This window comes from Megascapheus bottae, chromosome 13 (assembly GCF_031878675.1).
Source record: "Megascapheus bottae isolate mThoBot1 chromosome 13, mThoBot2.hap1, whole genome shotgun sequence".
Taxonomy (NCBI): Eukaryota; Metazoa; Chordata; class Mammalia; order Rodentia; family Geomyidae; genus Megascapheus; species Megascapheus bottae.
Genome location: NC_143521.1, coordinates 15,095,034 through 15,115,639, shown reverse-complemented (window position 1 = coordinate 15,115,639; position 20,606 = coordinate 15,095,034). Strand labels below are relative to the sequence as shown.

The 20,606-nt window shown below is 40.0% G+C and overlaps 1 protein-coding gene across 1 annotated transcript in view; it reads left to right on the top strand.

The window, feature by feature from the left end:
* The window catches only part of Fras1 (Fraser extracellular matrix complex subunit 1), a 272,346-nt gene that overhangs the window by 213,110 nt on the left and 38,630 nt on the right, over positions 1 to 20,606 (top strand). The window contains exons 52-58 of the mRNA XM_090343975.1: positions 330 to 489; positions 2,217 to 2,367; positions 4,524 to 4,770; positions 6,168 to 6,512; positions 9,808 to 9,968; positions 10,559 to 10,706; positions 20,055 to 20,260. Coding sequence (XP_090200101.1) covers positions 330 to 489; positions 2,217 to 2,367; positions 4,524 to 4,770; positions 6,168 to 6,512; positions 9,808 to 9,968; positions 10,559 to 10,706; positions 20,055 to 20,260 — 1,418 coding nt within the window. The remainder of the gene's footprint in view (positions 1 to 329; positions 490 to 2,216; positions 2,368 to 4,523; positions 4,771 to 6,167; positions 6,513 to 9,807; positions 9,969 to 10,558; positions 10,707 to 20,054; positions 20,261 to 20,606) is intronic.

Sequence of the window (20,606 nt, the reverse complement as noted above, 5' to 3'; positions counted from 1 at the left end):
TATTCCACAGACATTAGCTGAGGTTTGTTTCTTTCAAGACCCTGGAATTTTCATTCTACAAAACCATGAGAGGCTTTTGTGGCACATAAAGATAGGTTTGTCTGTTCCAAGGGGCTGTAGGAGTTTATTTTTCAAATCTGGAAGAAACAGATTTATTAGGACTGTTTTTAGAACTGTTGCACTTTTGTATATATCTTGTTTTTTTGGGGGGGGATAAGTTCTTCACATAAGAAGGATAAACTAGATGTGTCACTGGGGGAATCTCTGAAGCTGTCTTGATAGCACTTAGTTAATGCACCATGAACTTACGGGGAGTCTTTTTCCCACAGAGGATGTCAATTTGGGGTTGATTCGTTACGTGTTGCATGAAGAGAAGATCCATGAGATGATGGATAGCTTTCAGTTTCTGGTGAAAGATAGTAAACCCAATCTGGTCATCGACAATATCTTCCATATCCAGTGGTCCCTCATCAGCTTTAAATATACCAGGTACATGTATAATTATGCTTTTGGTCTGGAGAAACTAGTGAGGCAAGTAGAGAAAATAAGCAACTCTAGTCACCTGTTGAGCGGGAGTGGGTGTGATGATGGTGGTGGTAGTGGTGGTGGTAGTGGTGGTGGTGGTGGTGGTGGTGGTGGTGGTGGTGATGGTGATGATGGTGATGGTGATGATGATGGTAATGGTAGCAATAATAAAAACAATAATTGCAGAAATATTTATTAGACAGTGTATCCCAGGTACTTGACACATCATCTTAGTTACTTCCAACGTACCGATAGGAGGCTAATTCTCTTATCCCCATAGCAGCAAACCACTAGACAGAACAAACCGTCTTGTAGTTAGTAAGCAGTCAGACCAAGACTTAAGAACAGTGACCCTAGCTAGTCCACACAAATAGATTTGCTTTTGTCTTCATGTTTTAGAAGATAATCCAGTAGAACTGATAGGAAAAATAAAAATAGATGTTTAAGTTTTGAGAATCAAGTTTCTGACCACACTAACAATGTCTTTGCCGTCTATCTCTGCCCTGATACTTGTATTCTCCCCTGGCTCCTCTGATTCTCAGGAGATTAGATGACAAAGTCATAGGCTCTTTAAGAAATTTTCCTAGTCTATGAAAGAATCACTGAAGCAAAGAGAGATACGAGTTGATAAAGATGACAGATAAACACGGGTTTTACGGGTTAAATTATAACAAGGATTATTATTTCTCTGGGGAAAATAATTCTTACAATGTATATTTTCCATATCACTATGGTAAGAAGTCAACTTTATAGCTGTTTGAATGCAAATAGGAAGTCAGTGTAAAGAAGACTTCCATACTTGTTTTTCCTGGACCCCAGAGAGATCCTGTACTCTTCCTTGCCATATTTACACTTTAAATCACTTAAAAAAATATATGCTCTTTTGTTGTTTACTGCCACTTACCACTTGTTTGTTCCTCCTTCAGAATGAAACAAATATACTACTTTACTTCCCTTGACAGCCCTCTCAGGCTGAATGGACGATGTGGTGTAAACACTCCCAAAGCTGGCAATGAGCACTAACACCTCAGAGTCATTTTTCCCAAAATGGTAGCCAATGGGATACATAACACCCCCCAAGTGCCATTCCCAGTGGTGAAGAACAAAGTCTAGTGTGTGTTGTCTTATGGCTTTTGCAAAGCTTCTTATTACAAATTAATAGCATATTGAATAATCTGCATCTTGAGAAAAGCAGCACAAATCTCTACCATTAAGCTGCATGAATCCCCCATTATCATAAAACACCATTTGTCTAAAGACCTTTGTTAGCTGCACTTACCTGCAACCTGGCATTCCCCACCCGAGCCACGTCATTACCGGCCTCCTCAACAGCTTTCTTCCTCAAGAAAGGCCCACTGGCCTCTTCTGATGACCTTGCTACAGCTGGGAGAGATGATTTGTCATTTATGTAGATCTTCAGCTGTGAAGGTCATCGTTCCTGTGCACTGTACATCCATCTTCGAAATGACTCTACTTTTCAAATGGGGACACCACATTCTGCATCCTGAGTCCATGTTCTCTTGGTGCTGGAACTGCCCCAGGGGCAGATGCCCTCGGTTGATGCGGCATCAAGCTGCTCTTCTCCAACAGCCAAACAGAAAAGACACTGAACAGACAGGCCTTGAACATGTGGGTTCTTCACAGCCCTGGGTAGATTTTCAGAGACTTCCTTTTTTTGTGTGTGCTTCTAGCTATAATGTCAGCGAGAAGGCGGGGTCTGTCAGCGTCACAGTACAGAGGACAGGGAACCTGAACCAATATGCCATTGTCCTGTGTCGCACTGAGCAGGGCACAGCCAGCTCCCAGCCTGGACAGCAAGACTACGTGGAGTATGCTGGCCAGGTAATTGGGACAAGGATCTTTGATTTCTGAACTGCCAGGGAGACTCCAGCAAGGTCTGCAGCATGGCTGCAGGCTGTCAAGGGAAATTCTCCTTCTTTTTACTCATCTCTTTCCACTAGCATCTTTCCTTGAACTTTGTTCTTCACAGTCTGCCTAATCATATTGAAGTGTAAACTGTCTACACTTAAGTTGTCATCTAGCTTCTTGTCTTTACACATTGCTTCATGACAAAAAGAAAACCCCAAATCATCACGTTCTACAGATGAAGTTGGAGAAGGATGTGTGGATTTGACAGATTAGTAGAAGGAATAAGCTTTTAGCAATGGTAGTGGGAAGATGGGAGATATGGGTGGTAATGCTAGGAAGGGCACTTAGGAGGAACCAGAGCTGATTTTACAAGGTCTGGGGCTGTGACTTTGCCTTGGGCATGTTGAGTGTAAGTTTTCCTAGAAGAAACAGCTTTACCACTGTGTAGATGCGCAGGGAAGGAGGAGAAATGTCCCGGTTATCAGGGTAGATGTGGCTGTCAGCACTGAGGTAGCAGGTGGAAAGAAAAATGAGAGTGTGAATAGCTAGAAAGAAAAATCAGCATAGGGGTAGAGTGCATTCTTAGCTAGAGAGTAAACCCTAGGCATCAAAGAGAGAAAGGATAAGGGGATCTTAATTTCATTATTATTGTGATGGCACAAATCTCTGCAGAGTGAAGTGTCCTTTCACAAGTTCAGGAATCATCAAGACTAAGCTACCCTATGTCCAGTTTAAATGAGGAATTAGAAAAGATAAGTCTCATGTGGTGATACACAGTTTATAATTCCAGCAGATCACAAGTTCAAGGTTAGGGAGGGTCACAAAGCAAGACTTTATCTCAATAAAAGAGAAATAAAGAACAAACACAGCTAAAGGATCTTTAGTAAGTGAATAAGACAGAGCATGTTCTTGTGGGTTTTGTGCAAAAAAGACAAAGGTTTATCCGTTGTAGATATTAAACAGAAATATCTTGAGTGTTTTATTTTCTTGGGGTATTTGGAAGTGTGGAGCTTAGTAAAATTTAATTTTATTAGATATGCGCTAGCAATTTTCTGTGTGATTCAAATGATAAGTTTTCCAGATTTGCAAGGCCTTAGGGCTTTAGGATTACTTGTTTCATGCACACATCAAATGCCTCCATTCACACAAAGCTCAGTCAAAGTTCAGTTGCTGCCCTTTCAGTTTGGGACAAGTCTATATACTAGTTTCATTTGAAAGTTTCATTCTTTCTTCCTCTTTCTTCTACTGCCTCACTCCTGTCTTTCTCCTTTCTTTACTGCTATTTCTCTCTCTTCTCCCTTTCTCCTCTTCCCTTTCTCCCTCTTCTCTCCCTTGCTTTTTCCTCCCTTACTCCTTCTTTTTTCTTTTTCACAAAAGGTAAAACCAGAAACATATTGGTTGATTTCACAATTATGTGCTCGTAAAATAATTTCTGCAAAATGATACCAGTCTAAGGTCCCTCACGTTGTCATTAAAGCCTACTTTAATGTCAAGGGGTATAGAATTAGTCTGCCATGTTTAAATAACTTCTGTGCTTTCCATCTTTATTATTCAGTAATACTCCATGCCAATTTTAATTGCATATGTAACAAGGTCACAGCAATGGCAGTAGCTTAAATTTGTTCAGTGCTCTAAAATATAGTTAGTTATACCATTCTATGTACTTTTCTTTAGTCTTGTCAATAAATATATAAGTAGAAGAATTATCATTGCTATTTAGATGATCAAGAATTGGATGTACATAAAGTCTTATAACTTTACATAGTTTAGAAGTAACAGAACTTGAAACTAGAACTTCCTGTGCCAAGTTTAGAGCTCTTTCTCATTAAACCTGCCTCAAGTGTAAGGGAGATTGAGTAATCAAAAAATGATTTTGTTATCTAAAGTAAATTAATGAACCAGAATATGAATATGTTTTTGGTCACCAAATGGTCCATCCATGTCCCTACACAATGTCCAGTGAAAAATAGAAGGTGGCTGAGTGTTCCAGATGGCACAGCAGGATGAAGGGTTAGAAGAACTAGTTATATCCTGCTGGACTCTGGTGCTTTTTTCCCATAATTCTCTGGAGGACTGTAGTAGAGGGTGTCAAGGCATGGCTTAACCTCTGTCATTTCTGTTTTTGACAGGTGCAGTTTGATGAGCGAGAGGACACCAAGTCATGCACCATTGTCATCAATGATGATGACGTGTTTGAGAACATTGAGAGCTTCATTGTGGAGCTCAGCATGCCAGCATATGCCTTGTTAGGAGCGTTTACCCAGGCGAAGGTCCACATCAATGACACTGAGGATGAGCCCACATTAGAGTTTGATAAGAAGACCTACCGGGTCAATGAAAGTGCTGGTTTTCTATTTGCATCTATTGAAAGGAAAGGTCTGTTGGTGCCAAAGTTGATATAAGGAGTTATAATAATAGCTCACATTCATTGCATTCCTTTTATCCACCAAGTGCTCACTGATCATTTGAAATGATTGGTGCAAGAATCTTACGTGTATTGACTTATTTGCTTCCCAGAACGATCACAATGATGATTATAGCTACAGCAAGTATTATCAGAAGGCCTCTCTTCTTGCTTCACTTATTCTTAAGCTGGGCCAAAAGACTGGTTAGATGTAGTCTTGCAAATTATTCATGAACTCAGTATTCTTCATCCATTACCATTACATAAAATATTTAATAACCATGGTCCAAGGGGAAAGTTATAATTGTGAGGATCTTAGTTCTTGAAAGATAGAAACTGTACATAAAAATTTTCTCTCCCTAGCTATTCACTAGTAGTTCATTCCCCTCATCCTAACTACTCAGGAGACTAAGGACTCAGCCTATGTAGAAAAGTCCATGAGACACTTATCTCCAGTTAACCACCAGTGGAGCTGTGGTAGAACACTAGTGTTAAGCAAAAAAAAGCCAATGGACAGCCCCCCCAGTGTAGCATACACACACACACACACACACACACACACACACACACACACACACTCCCTTTGTGTTATATATGAGTTCAGATGAGAAATAAACTGTGAGACATAAAGGGTGATCCTTGAGGAATGTAGTATTGAAACTTCAGAACACACAGAAATGAAATTCTGGTTCAAAGGCATAACATGACTATAAATGATGATGTCAGGTTTCTTTATTGAATCTGCTGACTTGGGTACCACTCTAACAAAAACTGCAGATAGCATAAAACCTGGAGAATACCACTCAGAAAACAGTAGAAAGCCCCAGTGATTGCTCTGGGCCCCCAAGCCAGGCAAGCTGCCACCAATGGATGTGACTACATTTAATAACTAAGGTCATTTGTACAGAGAGGCAAGTTTTACTTTATTTTGTCTTTTCCTTTTTTAAACAAGCTTGTTTCTCTCAGGGAATTGAAGTCCAAAAGTTTATTCGGAAAGGCAGTGAACTGTGCTCATTGCACTACCTTCAGGACACAATTACTTTGCTACTTAAAGTTCCAAATATGAGTCTTATCTTTCCACCCGCTGTGGTCTTAAGATGGTAGGCAATGACTCTTGTGAATTAACAGAGCACAAAACTCACAGAATAGGAAATCCATTCTAAGTTATTTGGGGAAATGTCTGGGGTATATTAAATCCTCAAGCGGTTTATACCACTAGCTTAAAAGAAACTGCAACTCAGAAGATTTTCTGTCAGAGTGTGAACAGAAGTAGTGATGGAATGTCACAAGCTCATTAAGGTATTAAAGCTTCCAAAGTTTGAGAAGGACTCATTGAAATGTTCCAGCTCTCTTGCCATTTCTATTGCAGGAGATTCAAGCAGCATTGTATCTGCAATTTGCTACACCATCCCGAAGTCAGCGATGGGAAGTAGCCTTTATGCTCTAGAATCCGGCTCTGACTTTAAATCTAGAGGGAGATCTGCAGAGAGCCGTGTGATATTTGGGCCTGGTGTCACCACAGCTACTTGTGATGTCATGGTCATTGACGACAGCGAGTATGAAGAAGAAGAAGAGTTTGAGATTGCCCTGGCTGATGCTTCTGACCGGGCCCGCATTGGAAGGGTGGCTTTGGCCAAGGTGTTTATTAGTGGTCCAAACGACGCTTCCACCATCTCCCTGGCCAACACAGCTTTCACTGTCAGCGAGGATGCAGGTAATGGAGCGCCTTTCTGACATTCCACCACCCAGCTCCTGATCCTTTCTTTTTGAGCAACTTCTTTCTAATGTTTGAGATTGTTCTTCAGCATCACCATCAGTGTTCTGAAGCATTGGTATACATTGGTATACAGCAAGATCAAGAATGAAGCTAGCAAAGATAAAAAATGTCCCATATATATTTTTGCTCTGGTTATTGATGTCAGAGAGGAATCTGACCTCAAGATGCAAGGTCCAGAAAGAGGGCATGTGGTGCTGTGTATTTTGGCTATGAAGGATGGGAATGTGTTCTATTAAGAATGACGAGAAAATAAATAAGCCTAAAAAAAAATAATGACAATGAGGCTTTGTTTTGCCCTTGGCACCTTTGACACCCTTGAAGCCTTTCTCTTCTCCTCTCCCCAACCTTCCCTTCCTTTTCCCTTTCCCTGCATCTCTTGCACCCCCAGAATGCCTCCATCTTGTGCAGGCCAACAGTATGTCCCCCACCCCATAAACAAAAGAATGAAGATGAATTGTTGAGCTCCTGCTAGCTTCTGAACCAAGCTAAACTCTTACTGCCTTCATTCAATAGAACTTTTTCAGCCCAGCAGTCAGTGGGTAAATCTCTTCTGTGTGATATTTTAGAGCCCAGGTTCCTTCCCTATTATAGCTACCCAAAGATCTTGAAGATATTCTGTATGCTGTTGACAAAAGGGACAGAGCCTTGCTTAGAACCTACTGATAAAAGCCAGATCCAGGGTTTATTTTTTTAATTAAAAGATTTTATTAACACTGAATTTTTTACGTCATATTTCAAATGCCAAGTTTAACAAACAGGTATTCAAGAATGTAAATTCTATATGCAATCACTGGCACATGAATTTAAGAACAAAATTAAAATTAAGCTGAGAAGTTTTTATGTCATAGATACATATCGGTCTATATAATATATCAAAATATCTATGGAATGTATATTGCATCATAGATTTATATGTCTATATAGTTATATTTGTATCTCCAAGTTCATGTTAATGACCTTGAGTACCCGAGTATTGAATCATTGCTCTTGAACTGTTTGGATCTCATATCCACATACCAAGGAGACGAGGTGCCCTTTGTTCCTTTGATCTTGACTTATCTCACTCAGCATGATTTGTTCTAGTTTCATCCACTTCCCAGTGAATGCCATTATTTTATCTTGTCTGGTGGCTATGTAGAATTCCATTGAATGTTTGTACCACATTTTTTGTATCCATTCATCTATAATGGGGCATCTGGGTTGTCTCCATTGCTTGACTATTGTGAGTAGTGCAGTGCAGATCCAGGTTTTTTGCCACTTTGGAAGAATGCTGAGGAAGATTGGGATCTAGTACTATGAAACACATAATGCCAGGTATCATGAATTCTCACTCGATCTTAAGTGAAACAGATGATGCTCAAAGAGTGTAAACAAATGACCAGATATTAAGCAGCTAATATAATAAAAAGATAGATGGGCCAGGAGTTTGGCCTAGTGGTAGAGGGCTTGCCTAGCATGTGAGAAGACCTGGATTCGATTCTTCAGTACCACATACATAGAAAAAGCTGGAAATGGTGCTGTGGCTCAGGTGGTAAAGCTCTAGCCTTTAGAAAGCCAAAGGACAGTGCTCAGGCCCTGAGTTCAAGCCCTAGGACTAGCAAAAAAATAAGGTAGATTAAAACTAGGTCCCTTTAGCCAGACACTAGTGCCTTGCAGCTATAATCCTAACTACTTAGGAGGCTAAGATAGGAGAATCAAGGCTTAAAGCCAGTTGGGGTAGAAAAGCCTATGAGACTCTTAACCTCCAGTTAACCAACAAAGAACTGGAAGTAGAGCTGTGGCTCAAGTGGTAGAATGCCAGCCTTGAGAAAAAAGCTAAGGGAAGGAACAATGCTCAGGCCCTAGGTTTAAGCCTCTGTACCAACAATAACAAACAAAAAGCAATTTTGGGGGGTAGGGAGTTAGGACTAGCAATAGAGTGCGTGCCTAACATGCATGAAGACCCAGATTTGTTTCCTCGGTTAGCACATACATATAAAAAAATGGAAGTGCATGCTGGCATCCAAGTGGTAGAGCTCTAGCCTTGAGAAAGTCCCAAGGATAGTGCTCAGGTCCTGAGTTCAAGTTCCAGAACTGACAAAAAAAAAAGGCGATTCCGTATGGCTGCATGGTACTTCAGAGCATATAAAATGAGGTGATTTATGGGATTTTTAGGTTAGCTAACCTTAGCTCTGACCTTGGTTCTGAAAATACCTAGAAGTATGGGCTTTGTTATTTGTTGTTTATTTTTTTTTCTTCTCAGTGCTGAGGATCAAACCCTAGGCCTTGCACATGCAAGGCAAATACTCTACCACTGAGCTACATTCCTAGGATTTGGGGGGGGGGGTTTGGTCGGTCCTAGGACTTGAACTCTGGACCTGGGCACTGTCTCTGAGCTCTTCAGCCCAAGGATACACCCTACCCCTTGAGCCACAGCACCACTACTGGTTTTCTAGTGGTTAATTGGAGATAAGAGTTTCACAGACTTTTTAGTGCTGGGGCTGGCTTTGAACCTCAATCCTCAGATCTCAGCCTCCTGAGTATCTAGGATTATGGGCATGATCCACTGCACCTGGCCATAGCCTTTGGTTTTTAGAGACAAACAGTATTTCATTATGTAGTTCAGTTTGACCTTGCACTTGATATATAAGTCCGGCTATGCTCAAACTCGCCACGATTTTTTTTTTTTACTTCTGCGTTCTGAGTTTTGAGAGTACAGGTGCCATACCAATTGCTAAATTTCTTTCGCACTACAGAATAAAAGATCGCTGTGAAACAGATGAGCTCTTATTGGTACAATAAACAAAGAACACATATGGTTTAAGTAATAATGTGTGCACACTTGAATAAAATAGGAAATTCTACCCAGTTAAAACATTTAATTAGGAAAAATTCAGCTCTAGGCTTCATGAAGTCTAGCTGATTACTGGCTGTTTGCTAGCTGTAGATGTTGTGTTCTACTTGCTTCTCCCTGAAGAGGCTTGAGATGTTTTTCTGTGGGCACTTCAGCCCTATGGTGCATTTGTAAGGCTGCTCACCCCTCAGTCTTGTCTTCCCAGGGTCACTTTCATGAAGCCCTCCTGTAAGTGTTCTTTGGATCTTCTTTCAATGAAAAAAGGCAGAGACAGCTCTCAGTCTGACATTGGGTGTTACAAACTGAGTGTGCAGCAATCAGAGGAAACAGTCTTTCTGGAAGCCTTACTGGCTTTCTGGCTCAAGAATGACCATTACATTCTCTCTTGACTTGATTCAGGCACAGTGAAGATACCAGTGATCCGCCATGGTACTGACCTTTCTACTTTCACATCTGTCTGGTGTGCAACACGGCCTTCAGACCCAGCCTCTGCCACTCCAGGAGTTGACTATGTTCCTAGTTCTAGGAAGGTAGAATTTGGACCCGGTGTCACTGAGCAGGTGAGTCAACCACGGCGCACACAGGCAGTCACAGTTACATGGCTCTGTTAATGTGGTGTTGAGTCTACTTTCTAAGCTTTCTTAAGAACTCTGAAGGTTCTTGGTCGTGTTATTATTCTTACTTTCTTTAACAAGAGAAACATATAGGGGCTGGGAGTTTGGCCTAGTGGTAGAGTGCTTGCCTGGCATGCACGAAGACCTGGGTTCGATTCCTTGGTACCACACACATAGAAAGAAGCCGGAGGTGGTGCTGAGGTTCAAGTGGTAGAGCTCTAGTCTTGAGAAAGTCCAAGGGCCCTGAGTTCAAGCCCAGGACTGGCAAAAAAAAAGAGAGAAACATACAAACAGAAAGGAAAATTTATAATCCTAAAACTCTCTAGTGATCTTTTCAGTTTCAAATACCCAAAAATACAGATTTTGAATAGAAATTTCCCTTGTTCATTGCAAATATCTAGAAATGAACTATTTTATGGATTAAAAAAGAAAGAAAATATTAAGCAAGACAAGTTGCCACCATTTTTTCTCGTATACAAAAGGGAAATGGATGTTGGGTATTGCTGCCTCATACCTTGCTTTGATCTCCCCTTCAGTATTGCACCTTGACTATCCTGGATGATACTCAGTATCCAGTTATTGAAGGACTGGAGACATTTGTCGTTTTCCTCAGCTCAGCACAAGGGGCCGAACTGACCAAACCTTTCCAGGCCATCATTGCAATCAATGACACATTCCAAGATGGTAAGATATTAGAGATTCCAGATGGTGGTTCAAAATATATTTCTATTCTTCTTTCTTCATTTCCATGTATGAGTTTTTGTTTATTTATATTTCCACTTAAGAAGTGTGTCTGGGCACATCCATGCACACACACACACACAAGTGCATGTGTATACTCTTACACCCAAGTGTAGAAATCATGTTGTCTACACTCCACCAGGTGGTTAAGTGTTGGGCCCTTTTCTCAAAAAGTTCAGGGTATCTTAACTGTGAATCAGATACTTGAACAGAAAATTTAAAGCATGGTGTGATAAACTATTGTAAATCTAGTACTGCTAAAGGGAACTGACAGTATATGTATGAAGTAATCATAGATTTAAAAAAGAGGCTGTACTAAGCAAACATCTTTATTCCGTCGTGATAGCTTAGCTAATGGATAATAAAAGACAGTCTATTTCAAATGGAGAAATATGATATATACAAAGTTTAAAATATTGAAATACCATATTTGGGAAATAGTAGAATGCTTACTTTTGCTTTGACCATGGCTAGAAATGAACAGAGACAGACTGGGAAGGAGATTGTAGTCAGATCTAAGAGGACTTTGTAAGCAGAGAGGAACAAAGATGGTTTATAAGCAGGAGAGAGGTATGATTGTTGTTTTAGGTATGTTGTCAGTATTAAGGGTGATATTCAGGGATAAATAGGGACAGGTATATAAAGAAAATATCAGCCACAACTGAAGATGCAGCCTAAGTAATGTAAGGAGAACAAGAAACAACTGTTCTACTCAGTTTTGTTTATTCTTCAGGGGGAAACATGTACACAAACATATGTATGCATTTACAAATGTGTATATAAATATATATCATATGCATATCCAAAATATTAACTATAACTTTTATAAGCAGAAATTCATCCTTTTTAGTGTATAGCTTTGAGAAATATATAGAGTGATATGCTCTATTACCATAATAAAGATGTTGAACTTCAGAATCCTAAAGAATCCTAAAAAATTTTTGTATGGCTTTCTATAGTCAGTCTGTCCCCAAAAACAAGCCCTAGCAACCACACATCTGTTGTCCGTCCCTGAATTTTCAGCTGTCTGTCTATCTAGTCATCTATTGGCAGTACTGGGGTTTGAATTTCCGGCCTCATGCTTGCCAGGAAATTGCTCTCCCAAATGAGCCATATCCTAGCTTCTTTTTTCTTCTTCTTTAGTTTGCTTTTAGATAGGATCTCATGTTTTTGATTGGACTAGTCTGGGACTATAATCATTCTCCCACCTTCATCTTCTGAGTAGCCGAGATAACAGATATTCACAATGATATTCACCTTCATGCCATTTTTAAACTGACTTTTTCATATAGAGATATGTGTTTGAGAGTTATCCATATGTATTGTGACATATAGAAATATTCCATGTAAAGCCGAGCAGTTTACCCTTGAATGGGTGTAACACATGTTGGTTATCCTTTTATCTGTTGATGTTTGGATTGCTTCAAGATTTTGGCAAATATGATTCACAGTGTGGCTGTGCACTTTTGACACTCATACATCATTTCATGAAGTATCATTTAAATATTTTCTCTCTTTTTTTGCCAGTCTTGGGCTTAACCTCAGGGCCTGAGGACAGTGCTCAGGCCCTAAGTTCAAGCTCCACGACTAGCAAAATTATATACATATCCATATATATATATGGTACCTAATATCTGGTAAGTATAACTGTAACCCCTCTATACATTACAATAAACAAGAGAAAATAAAAGCATATAATATCAGCTAACCACATCCTAGCTTTTTAACCTTTTTTGAAAAAAATTTTAAAATTTTATTGTAAAGATGATGTACAGAGGGGTAACACATAAGTCAGGTAAATGAGTATATTTCCTTTTGAACAGGGAGATCCCCTCCCTCGTACCCTCATTCTCTCCCATTGTTTTCCTTTCAACTTCCTTCTCCCCCATCCCCTCAATTGTATAGTTTATTTCCAGCATAGTATCTACTGGGTTTTACTACTGAATTGGACCATCTTTGGTTCTACCATTTCTGTACTTCTCCTTCCCCTCCCCAAATTAGATAAACTTATGTATAAGACAAAGGATACTGAAATAAAATACAGAGACAGAACTGCAAATAGTACAATAAAAAATCTGCTTGCTTCCATTTCTTGGAGTTCATTTTGATAGATAACATTTTATGTGATCATATGCACATAGTTACTGAGCCCTTGTGATCCTCTCCTCAGAATATCTTCCTTTGTTTTCATTGTTTAAATGTTTAGATTGTGGTTTAATTAGCAATGTCAAAATGTAATTCTGTAACTTTTACTGTCCATGGGTTTCCTTCTAGATCTGTAGGAACATTCTAATTACAAATGAGGGAAACCATGCAAGCTATGTTTCTTTGGGACTGGCTTACTTCAGTTAGTGTAATTTTTTTCCAAGTCTTTCCATTTCCTTACTAATGTGACAATGTCATTCTTTCTCTGTGTGTGTGTGTGTGTGTGCGCGCGCACACACACGTGCACGTGTGTGTATATATATATGTATGTGTCTATACCACAATTTCTTGAACCATTCATCACTTTTTAAAATTTTTTTCATATATTTTTATATTAATTAATAGAAGGGTTACATTATATTGACCAGATAGAAGGTGCATTACTTCACAAACATTGATACTCTTTCTCATGTTTTGGTCCCCATTTCCCTCCCCTCATCTTGTTTTTGCCCCTTCCCTATCCTGTTTCAAATAACCAAATACAAATATATCCAATATATCAGATAACAAAGTGAGATACTGTAACAATATGAGATAACCAAGGGACAGCAAAAGAGATGAGAGATAACATAGTACATTAAGGACAACAACCACTCATTATATGGTTTTTGTTTTTATACCCTGGAGGTCCTTTCATTCACTCTATATGGCCTCATGTATCTAGGTTTTGTTCTATTGTAAATCTCTGCTAGGAAAGCCCAAGGTTTCTACTGATTATGACAAATGAGGGAAACCACTGAGCCAATGTTCCTTTGAGTCTGGCTTACTTCACTTAATATGATTTTTTCTAAGTCTTTCCATTTCCTTACAAATGGGCCGATGTCATTCTTTCTAACAGCAGCATAGAATTCCATTGTATATAAATACCACATCTTTGTTGATCCACTCATCAACTGAGGGATATCTGGGTTGGTTCCATATCTTTGCTGTGGTAAATAGTGTTGCAATGAACATCATGGTACTAGTGGATTTAGTATGCCCTAGTTTCTGGATGGTTGGGTAAATGCCAAGTAGTGGAATTTCTGGGTCATAGAAGAGCTCTATGTTTAGTCTTTTGAAGAACTGCCATACTGCTTTCCATAGTGGTGGAATGAGTTTACACTCCCACCAACAGTGTAATAGTGATCCATCCAGGCCACATCCCCACCAGCATTTGCTGTTATTAGATTTCTTGATCATTGCCATTCTAACAGGAAGTAGAATCTTAGAGTTGTTTTGATTTGTATTTCTTTTATGGCCAGAGATGTCTAGTATTTCTTCATGTGTCTATAGGACATTCTTATTTCTTCTTCAGAGAAGACTCTCTTTTAAATCTTTGGCCCATCTTTTAATGGGATGGTTGTTTCTTTGGAGATTAGTTTTGGAGTGATTCAATTTTTTGAGCTGTTGATATATTTTAGATATGAGGCCTTTGTCCGTTGTATGGTTAGTGAAGATCTTCTTCCAGTCTGTAGGCTTTCTAGTTAGTTTGCTAGCTATGTCCTTTGCCATACAGAACCTCTGCAGTTTAACGCAGTCCCACTTATCCAGACATTCTTTGATTTGTTGTGTTTCTTGGTCCTTATTAAGAAAGTTTTGACCTGTGCCAAGGAGACCTAGTGTATCTCCTATTCCTTCTTGTAAAGTTTTCAGTGTATCTGCTTTTTCCTCGAGGTCTTTGATCCATTTGGAGTTAATCCTGGTGCAAGATGACAAATGAGGATCCAACTTTAGTTTTCTGCACGTGATTAACCCGTTCTGGCAGCACCACTTGTTGAGGAGGCTGTCTTTCTTCGATTCCTTTTTTTTTGGCTCTCTTATCAAAGATTAGGTGACCATAGGTCTGTGGATTAATATCTGGGTCCTCAGTTCTATTCCATTGGTCTTCAGGCCTGTTCTTGTGTCAGTACCAAGCTGGTCACTATAGCTCTGTAATAGAGTCTAAAGTTTGGTATTGAAATTCCTCCTGTGCTGTTCTTTCTGCTAAGAAGTGTTTTTGCTATACGGGGTCTTTTATTATTCCATAGGAAATTTTGGATTGCCTCTTCTATTTCTTTGAAGAGTGACACTGGGATATTGATGAGTATTGCGTTGAATTTGTAGATAGCCCTTGGCAAGATTGCCATTTTCATGATGTTCTTTCTTCCAATCCAGGAGCATGGGAGGTTTTTCCATTTCCTCAGTTCTACTTTAATTTCCTTTCTCAGGGTTTAAAGTTTTCATCAAAAAGGTCCTTTACATTCTTAGTTAAGTTAATTTCTAGGTACTTTATTTTCTTTGAGGCTAGTGCAAAAGGAGTTGCTTTCCTGATTGCTGTCTCAATCCTCTCATTGTTGGCATAGAGGAAGGCAGTTGATTTTTGAGGGTTAATTTTATACCCTGCTACCTTTCCAAAGTTTTGAATCCGCTCAAGCAGCTTGGGAGTGGAGTCTATAGGGTTCCTTAAATACAGAATCATGTCATCTGCAAAGAGGGAAAGTTTTACTTCCTGTTTCCCTATTTTGATCCCCTTTATGCTTGCTTCTTGCCTTATTGCTCTGGCTAGGAATTCTAATACTATGTTAAAGAGGAATGGAGAGAGGGGGCATCCTTGTCTGGTTCCTAATTTTAGAGGAAATGGCTTTAGCATTTTGCCATTAAGTATAATGCTAGCTGTGGGTTTGTCACACACAGCCTTTATTATACTGAGGAATGTTCCATGGATTCCCAGTTTCTCTAGATCTTTTACCATAAAGTGGTGTTTGATCTTGTCAGATGCCTTTTCTGCATCTGTTGAGACAATCATGTGATTCTTTTCCTTGCTCCTGTTGATGTGTTGAATAATATTAATTGATTTGCATATGTTGAACCAGCTTTGCCTCCCTGTGCATGAACGCTGTTTGATCCTAGTGTATAATTTTTTTGCTGAGTTGCTGAAGATGGTTGGCCGGTATTTTGTTGAGAAGTTTTGCATCAATACTCATCAAAGAAATGGGTCTGTAGTTCTCTTTCTTTGATGAATCTCTGTCTGCTTTTGGGATGAGAGTAATAGTGGCTTCGTGGAATGAGTTTGGCAAAGAGCCTTCATTTTCATTTTTGTTGAAGAGTTTGAGGAATATTGGTATGAGCTCTGCTTTGAATGCCTTATAGAATTTAGCTGTGAATCCACCTAGTTCTGGCCTTTTCTTAGCCATTCATCACTTTTAACCTTAAAGTTACTGAGCCTCATTTTGTTTATCTCTTATCTAGTAAACATAGCTGCTTCATGATATTATTATATGTATTAAATCAGACAAAATATATGAAAATACCAAGTATGGCTCATATTACATAATAAACTTTGATATGTGACTTTCTTTTCTTGCTAACACATTTGTAAATTATCACACCAACCAACTAAGCACCAGGAACACATCCAATCCTCATTGTAGTCTGATCAACAGGTATATTCTATTTAAATTTGTTCTCATATTTTATGGATAGATCTTAGAGTTACAGATTTAGGAAATAAACATATGAAACAGAATTATATTTCATCTTCCAGGGATGCTACAATAAGATATATTAAGTCAAGAAAGTATTTATTTTTAGGGGCAAAAATCCCCACTTGATACTATCTATGTTAGTTATCTTTCTTCCTGTAATAACCTATTTTAGTTGAGTCTATTCAGTGTGGAGCTTACATACATTGCCTCTGATCCTCACCACAGCCCTTCATCTTGTTTTATGAGGGGAATCATTTGTGTAAGCTCACACAGAGGCGACATGATGGACCCAGAATTAAAAGCAAGGAGTAGTTCACCAAGTTCCACACTTCCAGTTTCATATCCTGCCAGGCTGATTTTTCATATTGCAGCTTTAGCTAGCAGTTGCCATCTACAGAGTAATGCTACTGTCACTTAAGATCCTTATCAGATGGGTCTTCAGTCTTCTGATAAAATTATAGCTCTATTCATCATTTTCTACTAGGTTGACTTGGGCCCCTAAATCATGTGAGAATGTTTTCTTATTTTCACCTCCCTCTTCTGCTCTGGCACCTAAAATTGGACTGTTATGGGCATGACTAGCACTGAGTGAATAAAACAAGAAATGTATTATAGCCTCTACAGCTCCTTTGTATACAACTGAGTATTACCTAATCTTTAACTCCAGAACCAGAAGCAGAATATCTTCTAAACTGATAACGTAACCATTGCCTATAAAGAGAGGATAAGGAGGCCAACACAGTCATGCCTTGGTGTTAGATTAGCAGGTAACAATACATATAGAGCACTTTCTGTGCCTAATCCTGATGTCCCCACCCTACGGGTTACAAAGGAATGGACAGCAGAGCCCCGGAGTCTCTATCTGATGCAGTGTAAAGATGACGGTACATTGCCTGTGTAAGATGGAGGTTCTGAGAGGTACTGTTGATCAGTGCCTTGGAAGTGACCTTGATTTTGTTTTTATGCTCCCATCAATGTGGAAAGAGAGATCCTTGCATCCCTATGAACCCACTGCAAAGATCAGTGCTATCCCCTCCAGAGAACTATTCTGCCTTACCAGGTTGTTGAGAAAAAGACATCCATATGTATAATAAACTTGTTCATGTATTCATTTTGCTGTCTGTGTTGTCTCTAGATAGTATCTTGATATGGGACCTTGAGAGCAGGAATTGTTTTCTAGAAAGGCAGTCATATGACACACCATCTGTCCCTTTTGCTTTCTCTCTTTGCTTCCTCCTCCTCCTCTTTCTCCGCCTGCCTCTCCTCCTTCTCCTTTCTCTTCCTCATTTTGGTAAATCCATATAGAAGTGAAAATGAGTATATTATTAAAGAACGGAAGGACTGGTGCAGTAGCTCGCACCTGTAACCCAGTTTAAGTAGCTGGGAGGTGGAAAGTAAGAGGATTGCAATTCAAGTCCAACCTGAGATTACATCCCTGTGATCCCCAATATACAGGAGAACTAGGTAAGAGACCACAGTTCAAAGTTGGTACAGGCAAGAGACCCTGTCTAAAAAATAACTAAAGCCCAAAGAGCTAGGGGAATAATGTTGGTACTAGAATGCCTGCCTAGCAAGTGTAAGTCCCTAAATCCTGACCCCAGTATGCATTTCTACTCCCCCAGAGGTAGGGACAAGGGAAGAGATAATTTTCTGTATCTCAAGAGGAATGTTGGGTTGATTACTACATGAGCAAACAATTTTATTACTTTGACCCTTAACCTTTTCATCTGACTTAGGCATATCATGCCAGCAAAGAAGCCTAATGTAAAGCTTTAGATATCTGCCAGGAGCAGAGAAGCATCCTGTTTGTTTTGTTTCCTCCCTGGCAACAAATGTCCTCTGGTCCTCTTGTGCTGATGATGTCATGGCTACTACCTTTCAACCACACACAATCTCTCACTGCATGACAGACCCTGCCTGGTTAATGGGCAGGGCTTTTTGCCAGCCATTCATTTTCCTTTAGGAGTAGAGCTGTCTTGAGAGATTTCTATTTTTATTAACTAATAATTAGCAGCCTCGGTTCAGTTCAGAGCTCAGAGGTTTGAGGCAAACAGCCTTTTCCAGGAACACTTACAGTGTGGCAAGCAGCTTCCAGCACTCTGCCTGTCCTTTCCTATCAGCGTTTGGCAGGTCACCCCCAGAAGGCAGCTGGGAGAGGGGTGGTTATGGCTTTCCAGTTGCTTTCCTATAGCCCTAAGGATCATGTGCATTGCAGGAGGCTGTGACATATACCCTTTGTATGATCAGGAAGAAATTCATAAATCAAGCATCCAGATGTTACTGTACAGCATCACAGCTGCTGATGCAGAAAAAGAAGAAAACGATTCTTCACAATGAGAAACTGATAGTGAGGGAATACAGAATTGATTAATCTCTACCAAAATTTGAGTGCCTATGAGCCTGACAATGAGTGTGCTTGAGTATTATGTATTTATTCTCACTAAATTGAATCCTCTCAACAGTTCCATGAATTAGATATTAATATTTTTAGTTTATATTTTTAAGAAAAAAAGCTCAGAAAAATCTAAGTAATTTTCTCTATGCTTTTGCAGCCACAATAGAAACTCAGGCCTGTTAACTCCCTTAATTCTTAGGTGTTTCTGCTGTTGTTTTGTTTTAATGGCAGTACTTGGGTTTGAAATCAGTACTTGTACTAAGCACGCCTTACAAGACTGAGCCACGTACCTTACTTTGAATTGGTTGTTTCTGATACAGGGTCCTATTTCCTTCCTGGGCAGGTACTGGGACATGTTCTGACTGTTTTAAGGCTTTCTCGTTGTAACTGGGATGTCAAGCCAATGCCACCACACCAAGTCTTTACATAGACTCATTTGTAAGCCTACTGATGTCAGCTTTCCACATGAGTGGGGTGACAGGCGCACAGGCGCTCTGAAAGTGTCTCCTGCATGTGTCTGGGCTAGCCCTCCAAATACAGCTGCAGTGTGAGGCGCCCACACCAGCTCAAAGTCCTTGTTTCTAATCATGATTTGCCTAAGGAACCTTCCAAAGGTCAGATGAGGCTGTAAGTGGTAATTTCTTAACAATGATCACAGGACCCGTGGAATCTATGCATGTGCTTTGTTTGGTCCATATCATTTGGACTTACATGTAGTTTTGTTTTTCTATTTTATTGGCTGCCTTTTTAGGAGCAAAGTCCAGATCTCTGCCTTCATTTGAAAGTAAGATCTGACAGCAGAAAACTGGAGCCTAATTTTGTATCCCCTTTGCTTGACTTGGGTCCCCATTCTTCTCTCCTGTTTCCTTGACACCAGAGCCAATGAGCATGTTCATGCATCATCAGACTTACACCTTACTGTAGCCCTGGAAGGAAGGAATTTTTTAAGTACTCCAATCACGATCACAATAAGTCTCAAATGTCAGCATTACCTGCCGGCATTTGAGATGATGATTGAACCCTGATGCTGACAAAGATAGGTGGGAAGCTGATTACATTTTATTCTCTGGGACTCACACTCAAGAGTAGATGCATTTGTTTTGTCCATGAATGCAACACACATGACTGGAACTCCACTGAGCACCTATGATTTGTCAGCTCTTGGGCCTTGGTTAGCCCCTGCTATGGCCACTACATCTCTCTGTCTCCCACTGACAATGCTCCCCCATCTCTCCATGGCTTGCCCAGTACCCAGCATGCAGTTTGCCAAGGATTTGCTCCTGGTGAAGGAGAAGGAGGGTGTGCTGCACGTGCCCATCATCCGCAGTGGGGACCTGAGCTATGAGTCATCGGTGAGGTGTTACACTCAGAGCCATTCTGCCCAGGTCATGGAGGACTTTGAGGAGAGAAGAAATGCAGACTCTTCACGAATTACGTTTCTGAAAGGGGAGAAGGTCAGTAGATTCATGTAATTCCCTTCTTCTAGTTTTGACATGCACCTGCAAATTTCTCTTTTTTGTGGGTTATGGGGCTTGAACTTGGCGTGAGTACTGTCCCTGAGCTCTTCAGCTCAAGGCTATTGACCTACCCTCCAACCAAGCCCCACTTCTCATTTTCTAGAGGTTAACTGGAGATATGAGTCTCAGGTCCTTTTGTACTCGGGCTGGCTTTGAACCTTGATCCTCAGATCTCAGCCTCCTGAGTAGCTAGGATTACAGGAGTGAGCCACTCCGCCCGGCTAACACCTCCAGATTTCATCTTGTGATTAATCCTTTTGAAGTTCAAAAGACAGTTGAATTT